The sequence below is a fragment of the Dendrobates tinctorius genome, unplaced genomic scaffold (assembly GCF_039654945.1).
Source record: "Dendrobates tinctorius isolate UK_male_01 unplaced genomic scaffold, ASM3965494v1 ptg000035l, whole genome shotgun sequence".
Lineage (NCBI taxonomy): Eukaryota > Metazoa > Chordata > Amphibia > Anura > Dendrobatidae > Dendrobates > Dendrobates tinctorius.
In genome coordinates, this window is record NW_027361703.1 from 44,049,778 (window position 1) to 44,070,129 (window position 20,352).

Here is a 20,352-nt window from a genome sequence, read left to right on the forward strand (position 1 = left end):
TGCAAATGAGGGGTCAAACTCATTGGATCGGATATGTAAATGAGGTACACCCCTAGAATGGCCAAAGGCTGAGTGCTCCATTCCACCACCTCAAGTACAATCTTATGCAACTCCTGTTATGTTTATTGAAGCACTCACTTTGGAGCTGAGAGCTCAGCACAAATCCCTCTCTCCTGTTTACAGCGACCACTTGATACTGTGCCCCCTCTCCTGTCTAATATTGTATGTATGAAGAATTCTTCACTCCTGCAGTGTCATTGTGTGGAGGACTGAGTATTTAATTGAGGCAGTACTTCAAAGCAAATTATGTCAATCAATATAATGGGAGGTGTGGAGTATAGGACCAAAGACCCCTCATGTACATATTCAATAAAACAATTTTTATGGAAAACAATATATACACACGGTCAAAATTGTTGGTACCCCTCGTTTAATGACAGAAAAACACACAATGGTCACAGAAATAACTTGAGTCTGACAAAAGTAATAATAAATAGAAAATCTATGAAAATGAACAAATGAAAGTCAGACATTGCTTTTCAACCATGCTTCCACAGAATTTAAAAAATAAAACTCATGAAATAGGCCTGGACAGAAATGTTGGTACCTTTAACTTATTATTTTGCTCCACAACCTTTGAGGCAATCACTGCAATCAAACGATTCCTGTAACTGTCAATGAGACTTCTGCACCTCTTGACAGGTATTTTGGCCACTCCTCAAGAACAAACTGCTCCAGTTGTCTTCTTTTGAAAGTTGCTTTTTCCAGATGACATGTTTCTGCTCTTTCCAAAGATGCTCGATAGGATTTAGGTTAGAGCTCATAGAACGCCACTTCATAATAGTCCAATATTATCCTCTTAGCCATTGTTAGGTGTTTTTAGCTGTGTGTTTTGGGTCATTATCCTGTTGCAAGACACATGACCTGCGACTTAGACCAAACTTTCTGACACTGGGCAGCACATTTCTCTCTAGAATCCCTTGATAGTCTTGAGATTTCATTGTACATTGCACAGATTCTAGACACCCTGTGCCAGTTGCAGCAAAGCAGCATCAGAACATAACAGAGCCTCCTCCATGTTTCACAGTAGGAAAGTGTTCTTTTTTTGATATGCTTCATTTTTCCATCTGTGAAAATAGAGCTGATGTGCCTTGCCAAAAAGTTCAATTTTTGGCAAATTCTAGTCTGGCTTTTTTATGATTTTTTTTTTAAACAATGGTGTCCTCCTTGGTCGTCTCCCATGAAGTCCACTTTGACTCACAACGACGGATGGTACGATCTGACACTGATGTTCCTTGAGCTTGAAGTTCACCTTTAATCTGTTGAGAAGTTTTTCTGGGCTCTTTTGTTACCATTTGTATTATCAGTCTCTTTGATTTGTCATCAATTTTCCTCCTGCGGCCACATCCAGGGAGGTTGGCTACAGTCCTATGGAGCTTAAATTTCTGAATAATATGTGCAACTGTACAGGGTGGGCCATTTAAATGGATACACCTAAATAAAATGGGACTGGTTGGTGATCTCAACTTCCTGTTTGTGGCAAATTAGTATATGGGAGGGAGGAAACTTTTCAAGATGGGTGGTGACCATGGTGGCCATTTTGAAGTCGTCCATTTTGGATCCAACTTTATTTTTTTCAATGGGAAGAGAGTCATGTGATGCATCAAACTTATTGAGAATTTCACAAGAAAAACATTGGTGTGCTTGGTTTTAATGTAAATTTATTCTTTCATGAGTTATTTACAAGTTTATGACCACTTATAAAATGTATTCAAAGTGCTTCCCATTGTGTTGGATTGTCAATGCAACTCTCTTCTCCCACTCTTGACACAGCAGCAGGGGTAGGCTGATGGGAGTAATAGTCCCATCAGCCTCCACCTGCTGTCTCTTTTATTACTTAAATGTAACTCATCTTTCACCCCTGCTTGCGCCGATCGCTTCTTTCCTCGCGCTGATGCATGTCACATGGATGACATCAATGTGTGTTATATGTATGCACGTGTCGGGATGTTTTATGGCCCATGCTGATATTAACATACTATAGTGTCAGCTCATCATCTGGCTGTGCACCCTGGCCCACCCTGTAGTCACAGGAACATCAAGCTGCTTGGAGATGGTCTTATAACTTTTACCTTTAACATGTGGGTCTATAATTTTCTTTCTAATCGCCTGAGACAACTCTTTCCTTCGCTTCCTCTGGTCCACGTTGAGTGTGATACACACCATGTCACCAAACAGCACAGTGAGTATCTGTAGCCCTCTATACAGGCCCACTCACTGATTCCAAGATTGTAGACACCTGTGATGCTAATTAGTGGACACACCTTGATTTAACATGTCCTTTTGTCACATTATTTTCAGTGGTACCTTCATCTTTCTGTCCAGGCCTATTTCAAGAGTTTAATTTATTTTTAATATTCTGTGGTTGAAAAGCAATGTCTGACTTTCATTTGTTCATTTTCATAGATTTTTGATTCATTATTACTTTTGTCAGATTCAAGTTATTTCTGTGACCATTGTGGTCTTTTCTGTCATTAAACAAGGGGTACCAACAATTTTGACTGTGTGTATAAAATCTACACAAGTATGATTTCTATAGGAGCTATGTCTTCTCTGTGAATGTATCAATGGTTTAATTTGAGTTTTGGTGGCAGGCTCTCTTTAAGCCTAACAGCTTTTAAATAATTTATAGTACCTTATACAGTATTATTTTTAAAATCATTATTAATTATTAATAAAGGAATTTTTCTTACCTGTTTTAATGTAGTTGGGATTTGAGTCCAAAAAGTTTGGGAGAACTAATCCAAAAAACAATGAAAATCCTAATACGAATAAATTTCTTGATGAATTCATATCAACAAATTGTAGATTAGACAGACCAATAGCTGTAATCATGCCTGAAATAGTATACAAATAATGAAAGATAAGTATCATAAGTTAACATCAAATTTATCGAAGTTTTAGAAATTACAATCTTTTTAAATATTGCATTGTATAAATACCTTTGAACAAATTTTTAACAAAAAATAGTTTTTCTTTTATGGGCATTCCTCAAGATGCTGCAGGCTATGGTAGCACATTTAGACCACAAAGGCTGCTTCCAGTAGCTGGACCCCTCTAGCCTCTTTTCCAGGTACACCAACAGCTTGGCATTATTAATTGGTTATGAAACCAGTGGTATCGCCGTTTCTCCAAAGTGTCCCTGGATCCATTTTCAACATGACAACATGAGACTTCTTGTTGCTCATACAACTATGAGCAACCTGAGTGCCATAAATGTGCTATCATAGCCTGCAACGTCGAACTTGTCTCCCATCCAACAGTTTAGTATGAAATAACATTGCTCAGACAACCACTTATAAACCAATTGGTAGCATGTCAAGGCATGTAAGTGCGAAGATTTCTGCATGTTTTGCTCAAACTTGACAATTAATAAATTGTTCTGAAAATATTACAGTTTTAAATCAATAATATATCTTTAACACAGGGGTGAACATTGACAGCTTGGGGCACCTGTGCAAGAAATGATTTTGGGTCTCTCTTTTTTTATGGTAACCAAGCTACAGATTATATAGTGTATGTGTGTATATATATATATATATATATATATATATATATACACACACACACACATACATTCATAGGTCTCCTCAAGTCATGAATATTACTGTCCCTTATTGCATAGTCATAGTGTCCTCCCTTATTACGTACAATGCTGTAACTTAAATATCACAATCTCTTGTTATTTATTGCGCCCTGTCTTTGCTTGTTAGATATGGAAGGACGAGGAGGTTGATGGACTGGTCTTCTGGTCCATAAGCAGTCATTTTATTTTATATCTAACAAGAGAGGGCTGTGTAATAAAGAGAGGGCACAGTGATTAACAAGAATAATGAGAATGCTATGTAAGAAACAATGCCATATATGACAAGAAATCATACTATGTAGCAATGGACGACACTGTACATACATAACTAGACAAGATGGTACATAATAGGGGACATTGTTATATATAACTAAATAGGAAACTATGTAATTAAGAACAGCGTTGTATTTAACAAGATGGTAGACTATATTATAAGGGACTGTGCTATGCATAATAAGGCTACGTTTTATGTATCCATGTGACTTATAAATGTGCTGCGTTATTTTTCTCTTGGACAGCACACAGATTCTCATTCTCGCAGGTCTCATTCTCAAATACGTGATTTTCATGGATATGTGAATGGATCTATGAAACCCTATGAGTCTGTGTGCCCTCTGATAAAAAAAAATATGGCAACACACAGACAATTCACACAATTGTGAGAATGTGGTCTAAGGGAGATTATTTTAAAAACAATAGAATTACGAGTTGCGTTCATTCAAGATTTCCCCTGACCCACTTCTATTTATCACAGGACTCTGAAACTGCACATGTGTAATGATATAAGCCTCTATAGGTTACTTGCCAATTTGCAACTCAGAACCGATAACGGTCTTGATTTTACAGGTGCTGAAGTGGTGTGAGGTTTGATAATGGACCCAGTGGAATACAGAGCAGAGCAGTCAAGTTCCTTTACTAGTGTTAAGGGGAGAATATATGGCATATGAATATATACAAGAATCAAAAATTATACCACTATATGGACGCTTTGCTCAAATATTAGAATCATATAGCTTTAAGACACTTCTGATTTTCTAAGACTTATTTCTGTATTGTATAACCCACAAAGCTTCATCGAAACTGGGTGGATTAGGGTGGACTAGCCTAGAAACAATAATTATATGCATAATGATTATATAGTAGATATAGGATACATGAGATCATATGAGATCAATACTAATTTGCTATTTGGGGTAAACAGTAATTTGGAAAAGAACCCATGATGTAACACAATGAGACGGCTCGATTTCTATTATAAAAACTGTACATCTCTGATTAAAAGTAGGGAAGAATCATTTGACATGATACAGTCATATGTAAAAGTTTGGGCACCCCTATTAATGTTAACCTTTTTTCTTTACAACAATTTTGGTTTTTGCAAGAGGTATTTCAGTTTCATATATCTAATAACTGATGGACTCAGTTATATTTCTGGATTCAAATGAGGTTTATTGTACTAACAGAAAATGTGCAATCTGCATTTAAACAAAATTTGACCGGTGCAAAAGTATGGGCACCCTTATCATTTTCTTGATTTGAACACTCCTAACTACTTTTTACTGACTTCCTGAAGAACTAAATTGGTTTTGTAACCTCATTGAGCTTTGAACTTCATAACCAGGTGTATCAAATCATGAGAAAAGGTTTTTAAAGTGGCCACTTGCAAGTAGTTCTCCTATTTGATTCTCCTATGAAGAGTGGCATCATGGGCTCCTCAAAACAACTCTCAAATGATCTGAAAACAAAGATTATTCAACATAGCTTTTCAGGGGAAGGATACAAAAAGTTGTCTCAGAGATTTAACCTGTCAGTTTCCACTGTGAGGAACATAGTAAGGAAATGGAAGAACACAGGTACAGTTCTTGTTAAGCCCAGAAGTGGCAGGCCAAGAAAAATATCAGAAAGGCAGAGAAGAAGAATGGTGAGAACAGTCAAGGACAATCCACAGACCACCTCCAAAGACCTGCAGCATCATCTTGCTGCAGATGGTGTCACTGTGCATCGGTCAACAATACAGCGCATGCATAACGCCTTTTTGTATGATCAAACAACTCAATCTTTGTTTCATCAGTCCACAGGACTTTCTTCCAAAATGTAACTGGCTTGTCCCAATGTGCTTTTGCAGACCTCAGGCGACTCTGTTTGTGGCGTGCTTGCAGAAACGGCTTCTTTCGCATCACTCTCCCATACAGCTTCTCCTTGTGCAAAGTGCGCTGTATTGTTGACCGATGCACAGTGACACCATCTGCAGCAAGATGATGCTGCAGGTCTTTGGAGGTGGTCTGTGGATTGTCCTTGACTGTTCTCACCATTCTTCTTCTCTGCCTTTCTGATATTTTTCTTGGTCTGCCACTTCTGGGCTTAACAAGAACTGTACCTGTGTTCTTCCATTTCCTTACTATGTTCCTCACAGTGGAAACTGACAGGTTAAATCTCTGAGACAGCTTTTTGTATCCTTCCCCTGAAAAGCTATGTTGAATAATCTTTGTTTTCAGATCATTTGAGAGTTGTTTTGAGGAGCCCATGATGCCACTCTTCATAGGAGAATCAAATAGGAGAACTACTTGCAAGTGGCCACCTTAAATACCTTTTCTCATGATTTGATACACCTGGCTATGAAGTTCAAAGCTCAATGAGGTTACAAAACCAATTTAGTGCTTCAGGAAGTCAGTAAAAAGTAGTTAGGAGTGTTCAAATCAAGAAAATGATAAGGGTGCCCATACTTTTGCACCGGTCAAATTTTGTTTAAATGCAGATTGCACATTTTCTGTTAGTACAATAAACCTCATTTGAATCCAGAAATATAACTGAGTCCATCAGTTATTAGATATATGAAACTGAAATAGCTGTTGCAAAAACCAAAATTGTTATAAAGAAAAAAGGTTAACATTAATAGGGGTGCCCAAACTTTTACATATGACTGTATACCTTGTCTTGTGTATTCTTTTCTCTGTGCACGTATAATCTCTGCCAGAGATCCAATTCGGCCACAGACAATTAAGATGACGACACACGCATTTTGTGTGCCATATCACTAGAAAGGTCGCACACCAAAGGAGACGTTTGAAGAGATAAAAGAGGTTTATGATGGTGATTTCTCATCATATGATGTATTCAAGAACTGGCATCGTCAATTCAAATGTCGGACTTTGCTGCAAACAGCTCCAATTCCAGGGCGACACCACTCTGCTATTGATGAACACACCATCCAGCAAGTGGAGGTCCCTATTTTGGAAAATTGCCGGGTAACCATTGGCCACCTATCCTAAAATATCAAGATTAGTGTGGTGTCCGTGGAAAAAATCATCTGAGACCATATTCGCATTCATATCCGCGCTCTGGATTCCCCCGGCTGCTCACACCTTTCCAGACTTTTTCAACAGATTGATCACACAAGATGAAAGCCGAGTCCATCATTATGATCCTAAGACTAAAGACCAGTCAATACAATGGAAGCATCATGACTAACCGCCTCTAAAAAAGAAGAGTGCCCAACCCTCGGCAGGTAAGGTCATGCTCACAGTATTTTGGGACCAGCACAGAGTAGTATTGATGGATTTCCTAGCAAAGGGTACCATGATCACTGGGGCATACTATGCTCCACTGATGTGGAAATTGCAGGAGGCCATCAAAACCAAGAGATGTGGCATGCTCACCAAAGGTGTCTGCTTTCTGCAAGTCAATGCACAAGTTCACAACTCACATGGAAGCATGCTCCTGTGACTTTGAAATTCTACCGCATCCCCCTTATTAACTCGACTTCGCACAATCGGACTTCCACCTCTTTCCAACAATGAAACTTATTTTTGAAGGGCGAGCATTTTCCAGATGATGAGACCCTGACTTCCGAAGCCACAGCAAGGTTTTTGGAACAACCTGTCGACTTCTACAAGCGAGGTGTTAACAGTTTCTTAAAGAGATGGGAGAAATGTGTTTCCCTAGGTGGCACCTATGTAGAGAAGGACTAATAACTGTGCAAAGTTTCATTGCTCTCTGTCCACGGGAAGTGGGTCTTGGGAAATCTTTAATGAAGGCCCCTCGTACTTTTTACTTACTTGAATAGATGTGCTTTCACCAGCGGATTCGATCTTTGGCAAATCATTAGTTCTGGAAGCAGTTACACATTAAATCCTTCTCTTTTTTGCTCTTGCAGTGCTTCTTATGTACCATTTGTGTGCTGCTATAGTATGACCATGTAATAAGTTTGCTTTTCCTGGAGTCCATAGACAGCAAAACTTTCCCGTCTATTAATTTTATTTATTGTTTTCACTGCTGCATAATTTATGCCTCTCTTTGATCGTGCCCTAGCTTCTATAATGTAATAGATTACCTAATTAATTGTTAATAATCAATATGTGCCATATGTTCTATTTTCTCAGTTGAAGTCCTATGAACTACAGAAAATGAAAATTTCAGGTAATAAACTTTCCCTTTTTCTTACCTCTCAATCTTTTTTTATGTGTCAGACCTTTTTTTTGCCTTCCATTGAACATAACTTTTAGATCCCTATATGCATTGTAAGTTGAAAGTTAAGTAAGTTAAAGTTTAGAAACTTCTCACCAGCTTTGGTTGAACAAAAATAATCTGTTGTCAGTTATGTGAATTATGAATTATTGACAATTGAGGGCAGCACGGTGGCTCAGTGGTTCGAATCCCACCAAGGACAACATCTGCAAGGAGTTTGTATGTTCTCCCCGTGTTTGCGTGGGTTTCCTCCGGGTACTCCGGTTTCCTCCTACACTCCAAAGACATACCGATAGGGAATTTAGATTGTGAGCCCCATCGGGGACAGTGATGATAATGTGTGCAAACTGTAAAGTGCTGCTGAATATGTTAGCGCTATATAAAAATAAAGATTATTATTATTTGTTCTTACCAAACAAGGCACAGAACATTCCACCAAGAATGGGGTCTGGAATAGAAGCAAACAGAGCAGTAAACTTTCCGATTGTTCCTAGAATAAACATGATCCCGGCACCATACTGCACAACTCTTCGACTGCCAACCTAAAAGGAATATAATTAACAGAAAAAACAGGTTATTGTGAAACTTTTGTTACTTTATCTTTAAAAAGTACAATATAAATAATTATTAATGCTATATTTTTGGAAAAACATTAAACCTTATTAATCCATCCCTAAACAGTAAGGCAGTACACTATATATACATGTACACTGATTCCAAATTATTATGCACATTGGATTTAAAAGGGGCCACAAACAAAAGTTCATTTTAATCAATAGATCTTGGAATAATAATAAGTTTCACAATAAATGTTCCCCTCCTGTGCACTGTGTAATGGCCGTGTCTGACCGTGCAGGAACATGGTCTGATCATACCATATCTCCTGAGTGGGGGGGAGCAAGAGAGTATACAGACGTTACAGCATGGGATTACATTTGTGAGATAAAACATTTTACTGCTGGTTTTAAACAATATTTTACCTCAAAGAAAGAATCATTTGTTATCCCATGCTGTAATAACTGTATAATCCCCCCGCCTGGCAAGGAGCTGTGGTATGATCAGACTGTGATCCTGCACGGTCAGACACGGCCATTACACAGTACACAGCAGAGGCACATTTATAAGATTATCTCAGCACAGGAACATTTTATTTACCCACATCCAATTGTGGAACTTGTTATTATTCCAAGATCTATTGATTAAAATGAACGTTTGCTCATGGGAAAACCCCTTTAAGTGTCAAATAGATTTAATTTTTTTCTTTTTCAAATAAACTCATGGATGGTAATGTGTCTCAGGACTATCTGCATCTCTGAAATCAATCTCCTGTGATAAGTAGTTTGCCAGGTGATCCCAATTAAAGTAAAACTACTTAAAAAGAATGTTTTAGGAGACCAGACAATTTAAAAGATAAGGTGGTTAGAACCGATATTGGTTCCCTTCGGAGAATCCTTAAATTACAGGACCCTTCATAACAATGCGGATGCCGCTGCCGCTCTATATAACACCACAATAGCTGTAGCTTTGGAATCAGTTGCCTCTCTCACACATACCAAAGCTCGCAAAATCAACAGACAGCCCTGGCACACCAGCCTGACCAAAGAACTGAGGCGAGCTTCCAGGGCTGCTGAGCGGAGATAGAAAAGATCCTACTCCAATGAGGACTTCATCGCATTCAAACAGTCCCTCACTACTTTCAAGGCCACACTTGCTGCAGCAAAACAAACCTACTTCTCATCTCTCATATCCTCCCTGTCTCACAACCCTAAACAGATATTTAACACCTTCAATTCTCTCCTCCGCCCCCCAGCACCTCCTCCCTCCTCACTCATCTCTGCTGAAGACTTTGCCTCATTTTTCAAGAAGATTGATAACATCAGACACAGTTTTGGTCGACAACCCCCAGAGCCCTTCCTCCAAACTGCCCTGCCCTCTTCCTCCAAAACCAACTTCTCCACCATTACAGAAGATCGACTCTCCACTCTACTCTCAAGATCACATCTCACTGCCTGTGCACTTGACCCGATCCCATCCCACTTCATCCCAACCCTAACCCATCTCTTCAACCTATCACTAACAACTGGTGTTTTCCCGGCAAGCTTTAAACATGCCTCAATCACACCTATCCTTAAAAAGTCCTCTCTTGACCCATCCTCTGTATCTAGCTATCGCCCTATATCACTTCTTCCCTATGCCTCAAAATTACTGGAACAACACGTCCATCTTGAACTGTCCTCCCACCTCTCTTATTGCTCCTTCCTTGACCGCTTAAAATCTGGCTTCCGGCCACACCACTCCACTGAAACTGCCCTAACTAAGGTCACCAATGACCTATTAACCACCAAGGCCAAGCAACACTACTCTGTCCTCCTCCTCTTGGACCTGTCCTCTGCGTTTGACACAGTGGACCATTCCCTATTACTATAGACCCTCTCATCTCTTGGTATCACAGACTTGGCCCTATCTTGGATCACGTCATACCTAATAGACCGGACATTCAGAGTCTCTCACTCGCACACCACCTCCTTACAGCGCCCCCTATCTGTCGGAGTCCAGCAAGGTTCAGTCCTAAGGCCCCATTTACACCTTTGGCCTTGGACAGCTCATTGAATCTCACGGCTTTCAGTATCACCTTTATGCTGATGACACACAGATCTACATCTCTGGACCAGTTATCACCTCCCTACTAAGCAGAATCCCTCAATGTCTGTCTCCTATTTCATCTTTCTTCTCTGCTAGATTTCTAAAGCTTAATATGGACAAAACAGAATTCATCATCTTTCCCCATCTCACGCGACCCCCCAACGGACCTATCCATTAAAGTTAACGGCTGCCCACTCTCTCCAGTCCCACAAGCTCACTACCTCGGGGTTATCCTTGACACTGATTTCTCCACATATCCAAGTGCTTTCCACTTCCTGCCGACTTCAACTCAAAAACATTTCACGGATACGTACACTACCATTCAAAAGTTTGGGGTCACCCAGACAATTTTCTGTTTTCCATGAAAACTCATACTTTTATTCCTCAAATGAGTTGCCAAATGAATTTAGAATCTAGTCCCGATATTGACAAGGTTTGAAATAAAGATTTTTATTTGAAATAATTTTCTCCTTCAAAGTTTGCTTTTTTCAAAGAATGCGCCCTTTGCAGCAATTATCGCATTGCAGACCTTTGGCATTCTAGCAGTTAATTTGCTGAGGTAATCTGGAGAAATTTCACCCCATGCTTCCAGAAGCCCCTTTAACAAGTTGGTTTGGCTTGATTGGCACTTTTTGCGTACCATACGGTCAAGCTGCTCCCACAACAGCTCAATGGGTTTGAGATCTGATGACTGCGCTGGCCACTCCATTACAGAAAGAATACCAGCTGCCTGCTTCTTCCCTAAATAGTTTTTGCATAATTTGGAGTTGTGCTTTGGGTCATTGTCCTGTTGTAGGATGAAATTGGCTCCAATCAAGCGCTGTCTACAGGGTATGGCATGGCGTTGTAAAATGGAGTAATAGCCTTCCTTATTCAAAATCCCTTTTACCTTGTACAAATCCCCCACTTTACCAGCACCAAATCAACCCCAGTGTCATGATCCATGCTGGATCATGACTGATATAAAGCACAGGTAACCTTTTTTTTCCCTAACCTGTGCTTAAGGTGTTTTTGCCCCCAGTGGCCATTAGGATTATTGCACTGTGGTGTCGTTTGTTCTAAGTTTGCCCCGGTGGTGGTGAGTGTCATTGCACTCTAGTTTCTTTTGTTTAGTGCACATGATTATAATGCAGGTGTGATTGCTGGCTCTGCTATAAAAGAGTCACAGGTGTTGCAATCAGGGTTGGTGATAGTGTTCATTTCAGCCATCCTTGGTGGAGGAAGGATTGAGAGAGAGGTACTGACAGCTGAGTCAGAGCCCTGTTGTGAAAGGAGTCATAGGGGATTTCCTGGTAGCTCTGACAGAGATTGGTGGCAGCGATTCAGGAGGAGAGCTGCATGCTGGTGGTGGACTCTGTTGCCAGGAGCAAGTGCAACAGAGTAAAGCTAAGTTGTGCTTCCCCGTTTTGTGTTTTCTCCTTAGTGTGTATTAGTACAGCGGTGGGGCCAGTGCCTGTGCCACTCAGCTCCCTAGCAAGGGATAGGTGTAGGGTGTGCTAGGGCGACAGGTTCATGATCGGCGCCCAGTGCGGAACCGGCATAGGGAACGTTAGGAGCGTTAGGGACACTGACACAGGGGAGTGCAGGAGGTCTCCACGTCCCCTTTCCCTATCGCAGGGCCCACCATTGTAACTGTTTCCCTACCCCTTGTCTTGTTGTTTTAGTTACCGGCCTGCGAGCCGTGTCACACAGGACAGTATCACGTGCCGCGTCCTGTTGTTTTAGTTACCTGCCTGCGAGCCATGTCACACAGGATGGGTCATCGCGACATTATCACCAACCCCAACTTTTTTTCTGCTGAGCCATGGACCCAGTTCAGACCTTTGCCCAAATGCTGCAGATCCTTACTGATGAGATTAGGGGGCTGCACGGTGAGTTGGTGCAGCAACTGCAGCAGTTGGTGGGCTTTGGGGGCTTGGTTCAGAGACAGGCTCAGCCAGAACCCAAGATATCCCTCCCTGAAAGATTTCTGGAGGGAGAGATCAATTCTTGGTGTTTCAACAAGCCTGCAAATTGTATTTCAGGCTGCGCCCTCGTTCATCCGGGAGTGAAGAGCAACAGGTGGGAATCATTATGTCCCTTCTTAAAGGGGATCCCCAATCCTGGGCTTTCTCCCTACCGAACGATTCTCCATCTTTAAAGTCCGTGGAAGAGTTCTTTGCAGCTTTGGCGCTTGTGTATGGGGATCCTGATGGCGTCGCCCTGGCGGAATCTCGAATCCGTAGGTGTAAACAGGGAGCCCGGGTCGCTGAGGAGTACTGCTCAGAGTTTAGGAGATGGGCCACTAATACTCAGTGGAATGACCCTGCACTTAGGAGTCAATTTGTGCAGGGTTTGCCTCCAAAGTTGCAGGATACTCTGGTGCAGTACGCCGCCCCCAGGTCACTGGAGGTCGACATGTCCCTTGCCATCCAGGTGGATAGACGCCTTAGGGAAAGACATATACAAAAAGTGCCCCCTGATGTCCTCGCTAGGGAGGAGGACCCACCAGTGCGGACGGAGGAACCCAGACAGCCCGGTGTTATTGATACAAAAAAGGGTGTGTCTGCGGCTCGTCGTGGTGGGGGGGGTAGGCTTTTCCTGTGGGAAGCCTGGCCATTTTATGAGAGCCTGCCCAGTTCATGCCAAGTCTCCTGATGAACCCATGCAAGTAGGAGGAGCTAGATTGTGTACGGAGCTGCCTACGGTTCGGGGAGTGGTGTCGGCATGTTTGTACTGTGGGCAGACTGGTCATGTCCTGAAGGCTTGCCCATTGCGCGCCAAATTATCTGTGCCATCTGAAAACCCGCATTCCCCTGGTCGCTTGGAGGGAGGCGACCAGGGAGTATACATTTCCTCCATTTTGCCCTCCCAAAGTACCATGTCAGCAGAGGTCTTGGCTGGCGGAGTACCGGAGGGAAAAGATTGGTGGGCGAGGGAAGGAGTCTGCTGGGGGCACTCGTGTGAGGGCTGCTGCCTAGGAACTACTGTCTCTGCCGTCTCTCTTCAACAGACCCCTTCCTCTCCGGTGAGGGCAGCAGATGTCTGCAGGAGAGTAGGGGCAAGTCTTGACCCTCGCCATTGGCCAACCCTGGGAGGTGCAGACCTCGTGGTGGAAGGGGTTGGAGGGTGGTGTACCTCTTGGTGAGGTGCGGGGGTGTGAGTGTGGTGACACAGGGGGATGCCTCTGTTGTCAATCCCAGAAAGAGTTCTCCAAGTGGTGACAAACGAATGAGTGGCAATAAACGTTCAGGTCCGGACCTGTGTGTGAACGAGCTTGTATGGGTGGCCACCAAAAAACATCCAGTGGAAGTGTGTTGTGGAGTGTTACCAGCTCATACCAAACAAACACATACACAACCCGTTCCCCAGGTCAGAGCTTCAGAGATGTGTGTTGCCTCCAGAACATACGTTGCCAATATCAGCGGGCTCGTTTGTCATAAACCTGAGGTGCAGGTAGTTGCTGGGGTGAACTCTGGGTCTGGGCATCCCCGCTGTAGGTGGTTCCCTGATGGGGAGAGGTCTTGAGGGTCCAGAGGCCCCTCATTAAGGGGAGGGTACTGTCATGATCCATGCTGGATCATGACTGATATAAAGCACAGGTAACCTTTTTTTTTCCCTAAGCTGTGCTTAAGGTGTTTTTGCCCCCAGTGGCCATTAGGATTATTGCAATGTGGTGTCGTTTGTTCTAAGTTTGCCCCGGTGGTGGTGAGAATCATTGCACTCTAGTTTCTTTTGTTTAGTGCACATGATTATAATGCAGGTGTGATTGCTGGCCCTGCTATAAAAGAGTCACAGGTGTTGCAATCAGGGTTGGTGATAGTGTTCATTTCAACCATCCTTGGTGGAGGAAGGATTGAGAGAGAGGTACTGACAGCTGAGTCAGAGCCCTGTTGTGAAAGGAGTCATAGGGGATTTCCTGGTAGCTCTGACAGAGATTGGTGGCAGCGATTCAGGAGGAGAGCTGCATGCTGGTGGTGGACTCTGTTGCCAGGAGCAAGTGCAACAGAGTAAAGCTAAGTTGTGTTTCCCCGTTTGTGTTTTCTCCTTAGTGTGTATTAGTACAGTGGTGGGGCCAGTGTCTGTGCCACCCAGCTCCCTAGCAAGGGATAGGTGTAGGGTGTGCTAGGGCGACAGGTTCGTGATCGGCGCCCGGTGCGGAACCGGCATAGGGAACATTAGGAGCGTTAGGGACACTGACTCAGGGGAGTGCAGGAGGTCTCCATGTCCCCTTTCCCTATCGCAGGGCCCACCATTGTAAATGTTTCCCTACCCCTTGTCTTGTTGTTTTAGTTACCGGCCTGCGAGCCGTGTCACACAGGACAGTATCACGTGCTGCGTCCTGTTGTTTTAGTTACCGGCCTGTGAGCCGTGTCACACAGGACGGGTCATCGTAACACCCAGACCATCACATTACCTCCACCATGCTTGACAGATGGCATCAGGCACTCTTCTAGCATCTTTTCAGTTGTTCTGCGTCTCACGAATGTTCTTCTGTGTGATCCAAACACCTCAAACTTGGATTTGTCTGTCCATAACACTTTTTTCCAATCTTCCTCTGTCCAATATCTGTGTTCTTTTGCCCATATTAATCTTTTCCTTTTATTAGACAGTCTCAGATATTGCTTTTTCTTTGCCACTCTGCCTTGAAGGCCAGCATCCCGGAGTCGCCTCTTCACTGTTGACGTTGACACTGGCGTTTTGCGTGTACTATTTAATGAAGCTGCCAGTTGAGGACCTGTGAGGCGTTGATTTCTCAAACTACAGACTCTAATGTACTTGTCTTGTTGCTCAGTTGTGCAGCGGGGCTTCCCACTTCTCTTTCTACTCTGGTTAGAGCCTGTTTGTGCTCTCCTCTGAAGGGAGTAGTACACACCGTTGTAGGAAATCTTCAGTTTCTTGGCAATTTCTCACATGGAATAGCCTTCATTTCTAAGAGCAAGAATAGACTGTGGAGTTTCACATGAAAGTTCTTTTTTTCTGGCCATTTTGAGAGTTTAATGAAACCAACAAATGTAATGCTCCAGATTCTCAACTAGCTCAAAGAAAGGTCAGGTTTATAGCTTCTCTAATCAGCCAAACTGTTTTCAGCTGTGCTAACATACTTGCACAAGGGTATTCTAACCATCCATTAGCCTTCTTATACAGTTAGCAAACACAAAGTACCACTAGAACACTGGAGTGATGGTTGTTGGAAATGGGCCTCTATACACCTATGAAGATATTGCATTACAAACCAGACGTTTGAAGCTAGAATAGTCATTTACCACATTAACAATGTATAGAGTGTATTTCTGAACCATTTAATGTTAGCTTCATTGGAAAAAACTTTGCTTTTCTTTCAAAAATAAGGACATTTCTAAGTGACCCTAAACTTTTGAACTGTAGTGTACATTCCTCAACCAAGAATCTGCAAAGACCCTAGTCCATGCCCTCATCATCTCCCGCCTTGACTACTGCAATCTCCTGCTCTGTGGCCTCCCCTCTAACACTCTTGCGCCCCTCCAGTCTATTCTAAACTCTGCTGCCCGACTTATCCACCTGTCCCCCCGCTATTCCCCGACCTCTCCCCTCTGTCAATCCCTGCACTGGCTCCCCATTTCCCAAAGACTCCAGTTCAAAACCATAACCATGACATACAAAGCCATCCACAACCTGAGTCCTCCATACGTCTGTGACCTCGTCTCCCGGTACTTACCTACACGCAACCTCCGATCCTCACAAGATCTCCTTCTCTACTCCCCTCTTATCTCCTCTTCCCACAATCGCATACAAGATTTCTCCCGCGCATCCCCCCTACTCTGGAACTCTCTACCACAACATATCGGACTCTCGCCTACCATGGAAACCTTCAAAAAGAACCTGAAGACCTACCTCTTCTGACAAGCCTACAACCTGCAGTAACCACCGATCCACTAGACCGCTGCACAACCAGCTCTACCCTCACCTACTGTATCGTCACCCATCCCTTGTAGATTGTGAGCCCTCGCGGGCAGGGTCCTCTCTCATCCTGTACCAGTCGTGACTTGTATTGTTTAAGATTACTGTACTTGTATTTATTATGTATACCCCTCCTCACATGTAAAGTGCCATGGAATAAATGCGCAATAATAATAATAATAAATTAAGCTTATCATATATTGTTCCTGATTGTTCCTGAATAAAGAAGCTCTGTTGTCACATGCTTGGAGAGTATCCTGAAAAATCCGCTGGCAACAAAGACAATGTGTCACATTTGCCATTTCATTATGAAGTCGAAAATAAGTCACTCATATTGATCATATCTATGTCGTTCATAAAAAAAACCCATATTCAAACTGGATCCTAAACTCAAGCAGTCTAGTTGTCTTTCTGGTCACAGGGAATGCCAAGGGTGATAAGATTTATGGCAGCTGGAGATAACTTTTGTCTCCAAAATTCAGCCATTCCTGGTCTGCGATCCATCAGACAGTCCATTCAAATTACCTATTCATTTAAGGTATTTCCTTTTGGATGAATAATTTAGGCTTACTGTGCGCTGCTGAGATCAGGATAAAGTCACCACATGAGATACTTTTAAACTCTTTATTCCCAACGCGTTTCGAAATGAAAAACCATTTCTTCCTCAGGGGATGACAAGTAGTATCTCATGTGGTGACTTTATCCTGATCTCAGCAGCGCACAGTAAGCCTAAATTATTCATCCAAAAGGAAATATATTGACGGTCACGGTTGTGAACCTCGGGCTTGCAGCAGGCTGACATTGATTTATATGCTTTTATTCACTCTGGAGAAGGGGAGTAGATTCCATCTGAATTTATTTCATTTTTTACCCAGATAAGACCCTATTGCGCTTTTTCTTTCCTTAGTTTTATCCTATTCATTTAAGGGGGATCCCCTCTTCATAAGGGTCATGTAGTGGTTAATTGGGTGCTAGCTTAACTTCAATATTCACTATGATAACTATGAGTTTTCTTTATAGCTTTTGCCATTACATTACAGTGAAGGACATAGGAAAGATTTTAATTTTCAAAAGTTAGAAGCACTTCTAATTTTGGCTTCATAAACTGCATCAAATCAACTCACATGATGGTTCTTATTTTTCTTTTATTTGGTACCATTAATTTAAGCAAATCTAGATTTGTATACAAACTTTACTTTTTACTTTTTTTTTACTCCATTCACCAAAAATTATCTAGGTAATGAGTAATGTGTTTTTGCATGTTTTTTCTTCATTGTTTTACATAAATTTTAATCTTTAATTATTTTTCTGCCATTTTATGATTTTACATGAAGTAATAATGTGCACTCATAAGTGCACAGTCTATTGATAGGGTAGACCTACTGTGAGTATGCTTTAATAATATTAATTCTGGACAGAAAGCCCTAGGTTCCTCTGATAGACTCAGGGTGTCTTTGTAAGAGAATATCTATGACATACAGTAATCAAAGGTGTATGCCACACTTTGTGTATTATGTAAGTAAATAAAGTGAAATACTGTAGGATATAATATTAGTTATAATCACATTTTTTATGTGAGGTGTCCCCATTTGTGAATGCAATGCAAGGTTCGCTGTACAAATAAAATTGTAGCTTTATATTATAGTACCAAGTATTTTACCTTTGTAATACCCAAAACGCCTATATTTGGACTTGAAGAGGTAGAACCATTTCCAGTTCCAAGCAATCCAGCAAAAACACAGCAAATTCCTTCAATAAATATTCCTCTGAAAAAAAAGGAGAAATCATTTATTAGACTATGAACAGATTTCTTGTGAGACCTACTTCTGAATGTTTGCTCTTATCAGATTAATTACACATACTGTACTATTGCATAAAAACCACAGCATGGATTTACAAAAATGTGGTCCAACAAGTAACTGATCCTCGTCCTAACATGTCATTTGCTTTGATTTATTATGTGCATTATTTTTTAGGTTAGTGAATGAACAAAAGAAAAATCAATATTTGATGTGACCAGCCTTTACATTCAAAATATCATCAACTCTCTTAGGTACACTTGCACACAATTTTTGAAGGAACTCAGCAGGAAAGTTGTTCAAAACATCTTGGAGAACTAACCACAGATCTTGTTGTGCTTGTCAGCTTCTGCAAATCCTTCAGTCACTTCATATAATCTCAGACAGATTTTATGTTGAGATCTAGGCTCTGTGGGAGTCATATCATCACATCCAGGACTCATTGTACTTCTTTATCATGAAGCTAGTTTTTAATGACATTGGCGGTTCCTTTGGGGTCATGACTTTCTGCATAATAAATTTGGAGACAATTAAACACCTCACTAATGGTATTTCATGATGAATAAGTATCTTCCTGTAGTCATCAGCATTGAGTACACCATTAAAGAAGCAATCCCATCAAAATTGTTATCCTCTTAATATATTGCAATCATCATATTATATGGCACTGTGTACTTACAATTGCTCATTTTGCTCTGCACCCAGCTAATTCTTTTCCTTTAGGTCTATGACTTCACATAATTAAAAACTGACTAATTGAATTACTCCTAAGCTCTCTGTAGAAACAGGAGGTCAATTTTCTCTGCATGGCTGATAAGTAACTGCAAAAGTGCCTCAAGTCCCTGGCATGTGGAGGAGTGGAGCAACTAGATCAGGAGAGTGCCTGTTTCTAGAGCAGAAAAAGGCATATAATTAGCTGGGTAGAAAGGCAAAATGAGCAATTGTAAGTACACAGTGCTATATAATTTGATGGTTGAAATATATTAAGACAATAAAAACTTTGATCGGACCAAATTGACCAAATTCCCAACTGGTTTTGCTGAAATGCAGCAGCAATTTGCAAGCATATTTCAGCATGTTTCACAGCCAAGTGCAGCCACTCATTATTGTACCAGTCTCCAGCCTTTAGGCAATCAACTGCCTACTGTTACAGCCAAATATTTCAAATTCAACTCCTCAGCACAGAGCACCTTCTGCCATTTTTCTGTACCTTAGGTCTTTTGCTTTCTTGCATAGTTGAGTCATTTGACCTTGTTTCCATGCCTAAGGTATGGTTTTTGGATGCAATTCTTAAATGGCCACCTTTGGCCACACTTCTCAGAACACTACATGGGTGTAATTGGGTCCCATAAGTTACTGCCAGTTCTGAGCTGATGATACTGCCTGACATATTCCAATTTCAAATGGCTGTAAGCATGTTGTGTTTTATCTGATGCACTAAGTTTACTTGGCTGACCACATCGTATACTGTTCTCACTGTTGCTCGTTTCTTGGTTTTCTCAATGCTGAGAAATACAGACAGATACTTATCCATCAAGCAATACCAATAGTGTGGTGTCTGATTGGCTCCAAATGAATTCTGCAGCAGAGCAACTCAAAACAAAAAGCCAATGTCAATAAGAATTACAAGAAGTAATGATATACTGTAGCTCCACAGTACCCTGATCTCAACACTATCAAGTCAGTCTGAGATTACAGGAAGAGACAGAAGGATTTTCCCATGTCTAGTTCCACAGAAGATTGAGAAAGCATTGAGTACAATTCACGCGTCGGGTAAGACCCCATAGTACACTATAGTGAGCAGTAATGTATCTTAATAAAAATATCTTTCTTGTTCTTGCCCCTTTATCACATGCATTAGCATCAGACTTTGGATATATA

General features: G+C 41.6%; 1 protein-coding gene across 1 annotated transcript in view; it reads right to left on the minus strand.

Moving 5' to 3' along the window:
• SLC23A1 (solute carrier family 23 member 1) overlaps nt 1-20,352 on the minus strand; it is a 260,181-nt gene that overhangs the window by 33,518 nt on the left and 206,311 nt on the right. Inside the window, exons 10-12 of the mRNA XM_073573448.1 lie at nt 18,333-18,438; nt 8,523-8,652; nt 2,754-2,897 (exon numbers count right to left, since the gene is read on the minus strand). Coding sequence (XP_073429549.1) covers nt 2,754-2,897; nt 8,523-8,652; nt 18,333-18,438 — 380 coding nt within the window. The remainder of the gene's footprint in view (nt 1-2,753; nt 2,898-8,522; nt 8,653-18,332; nt 18,439-20,352) is intronic.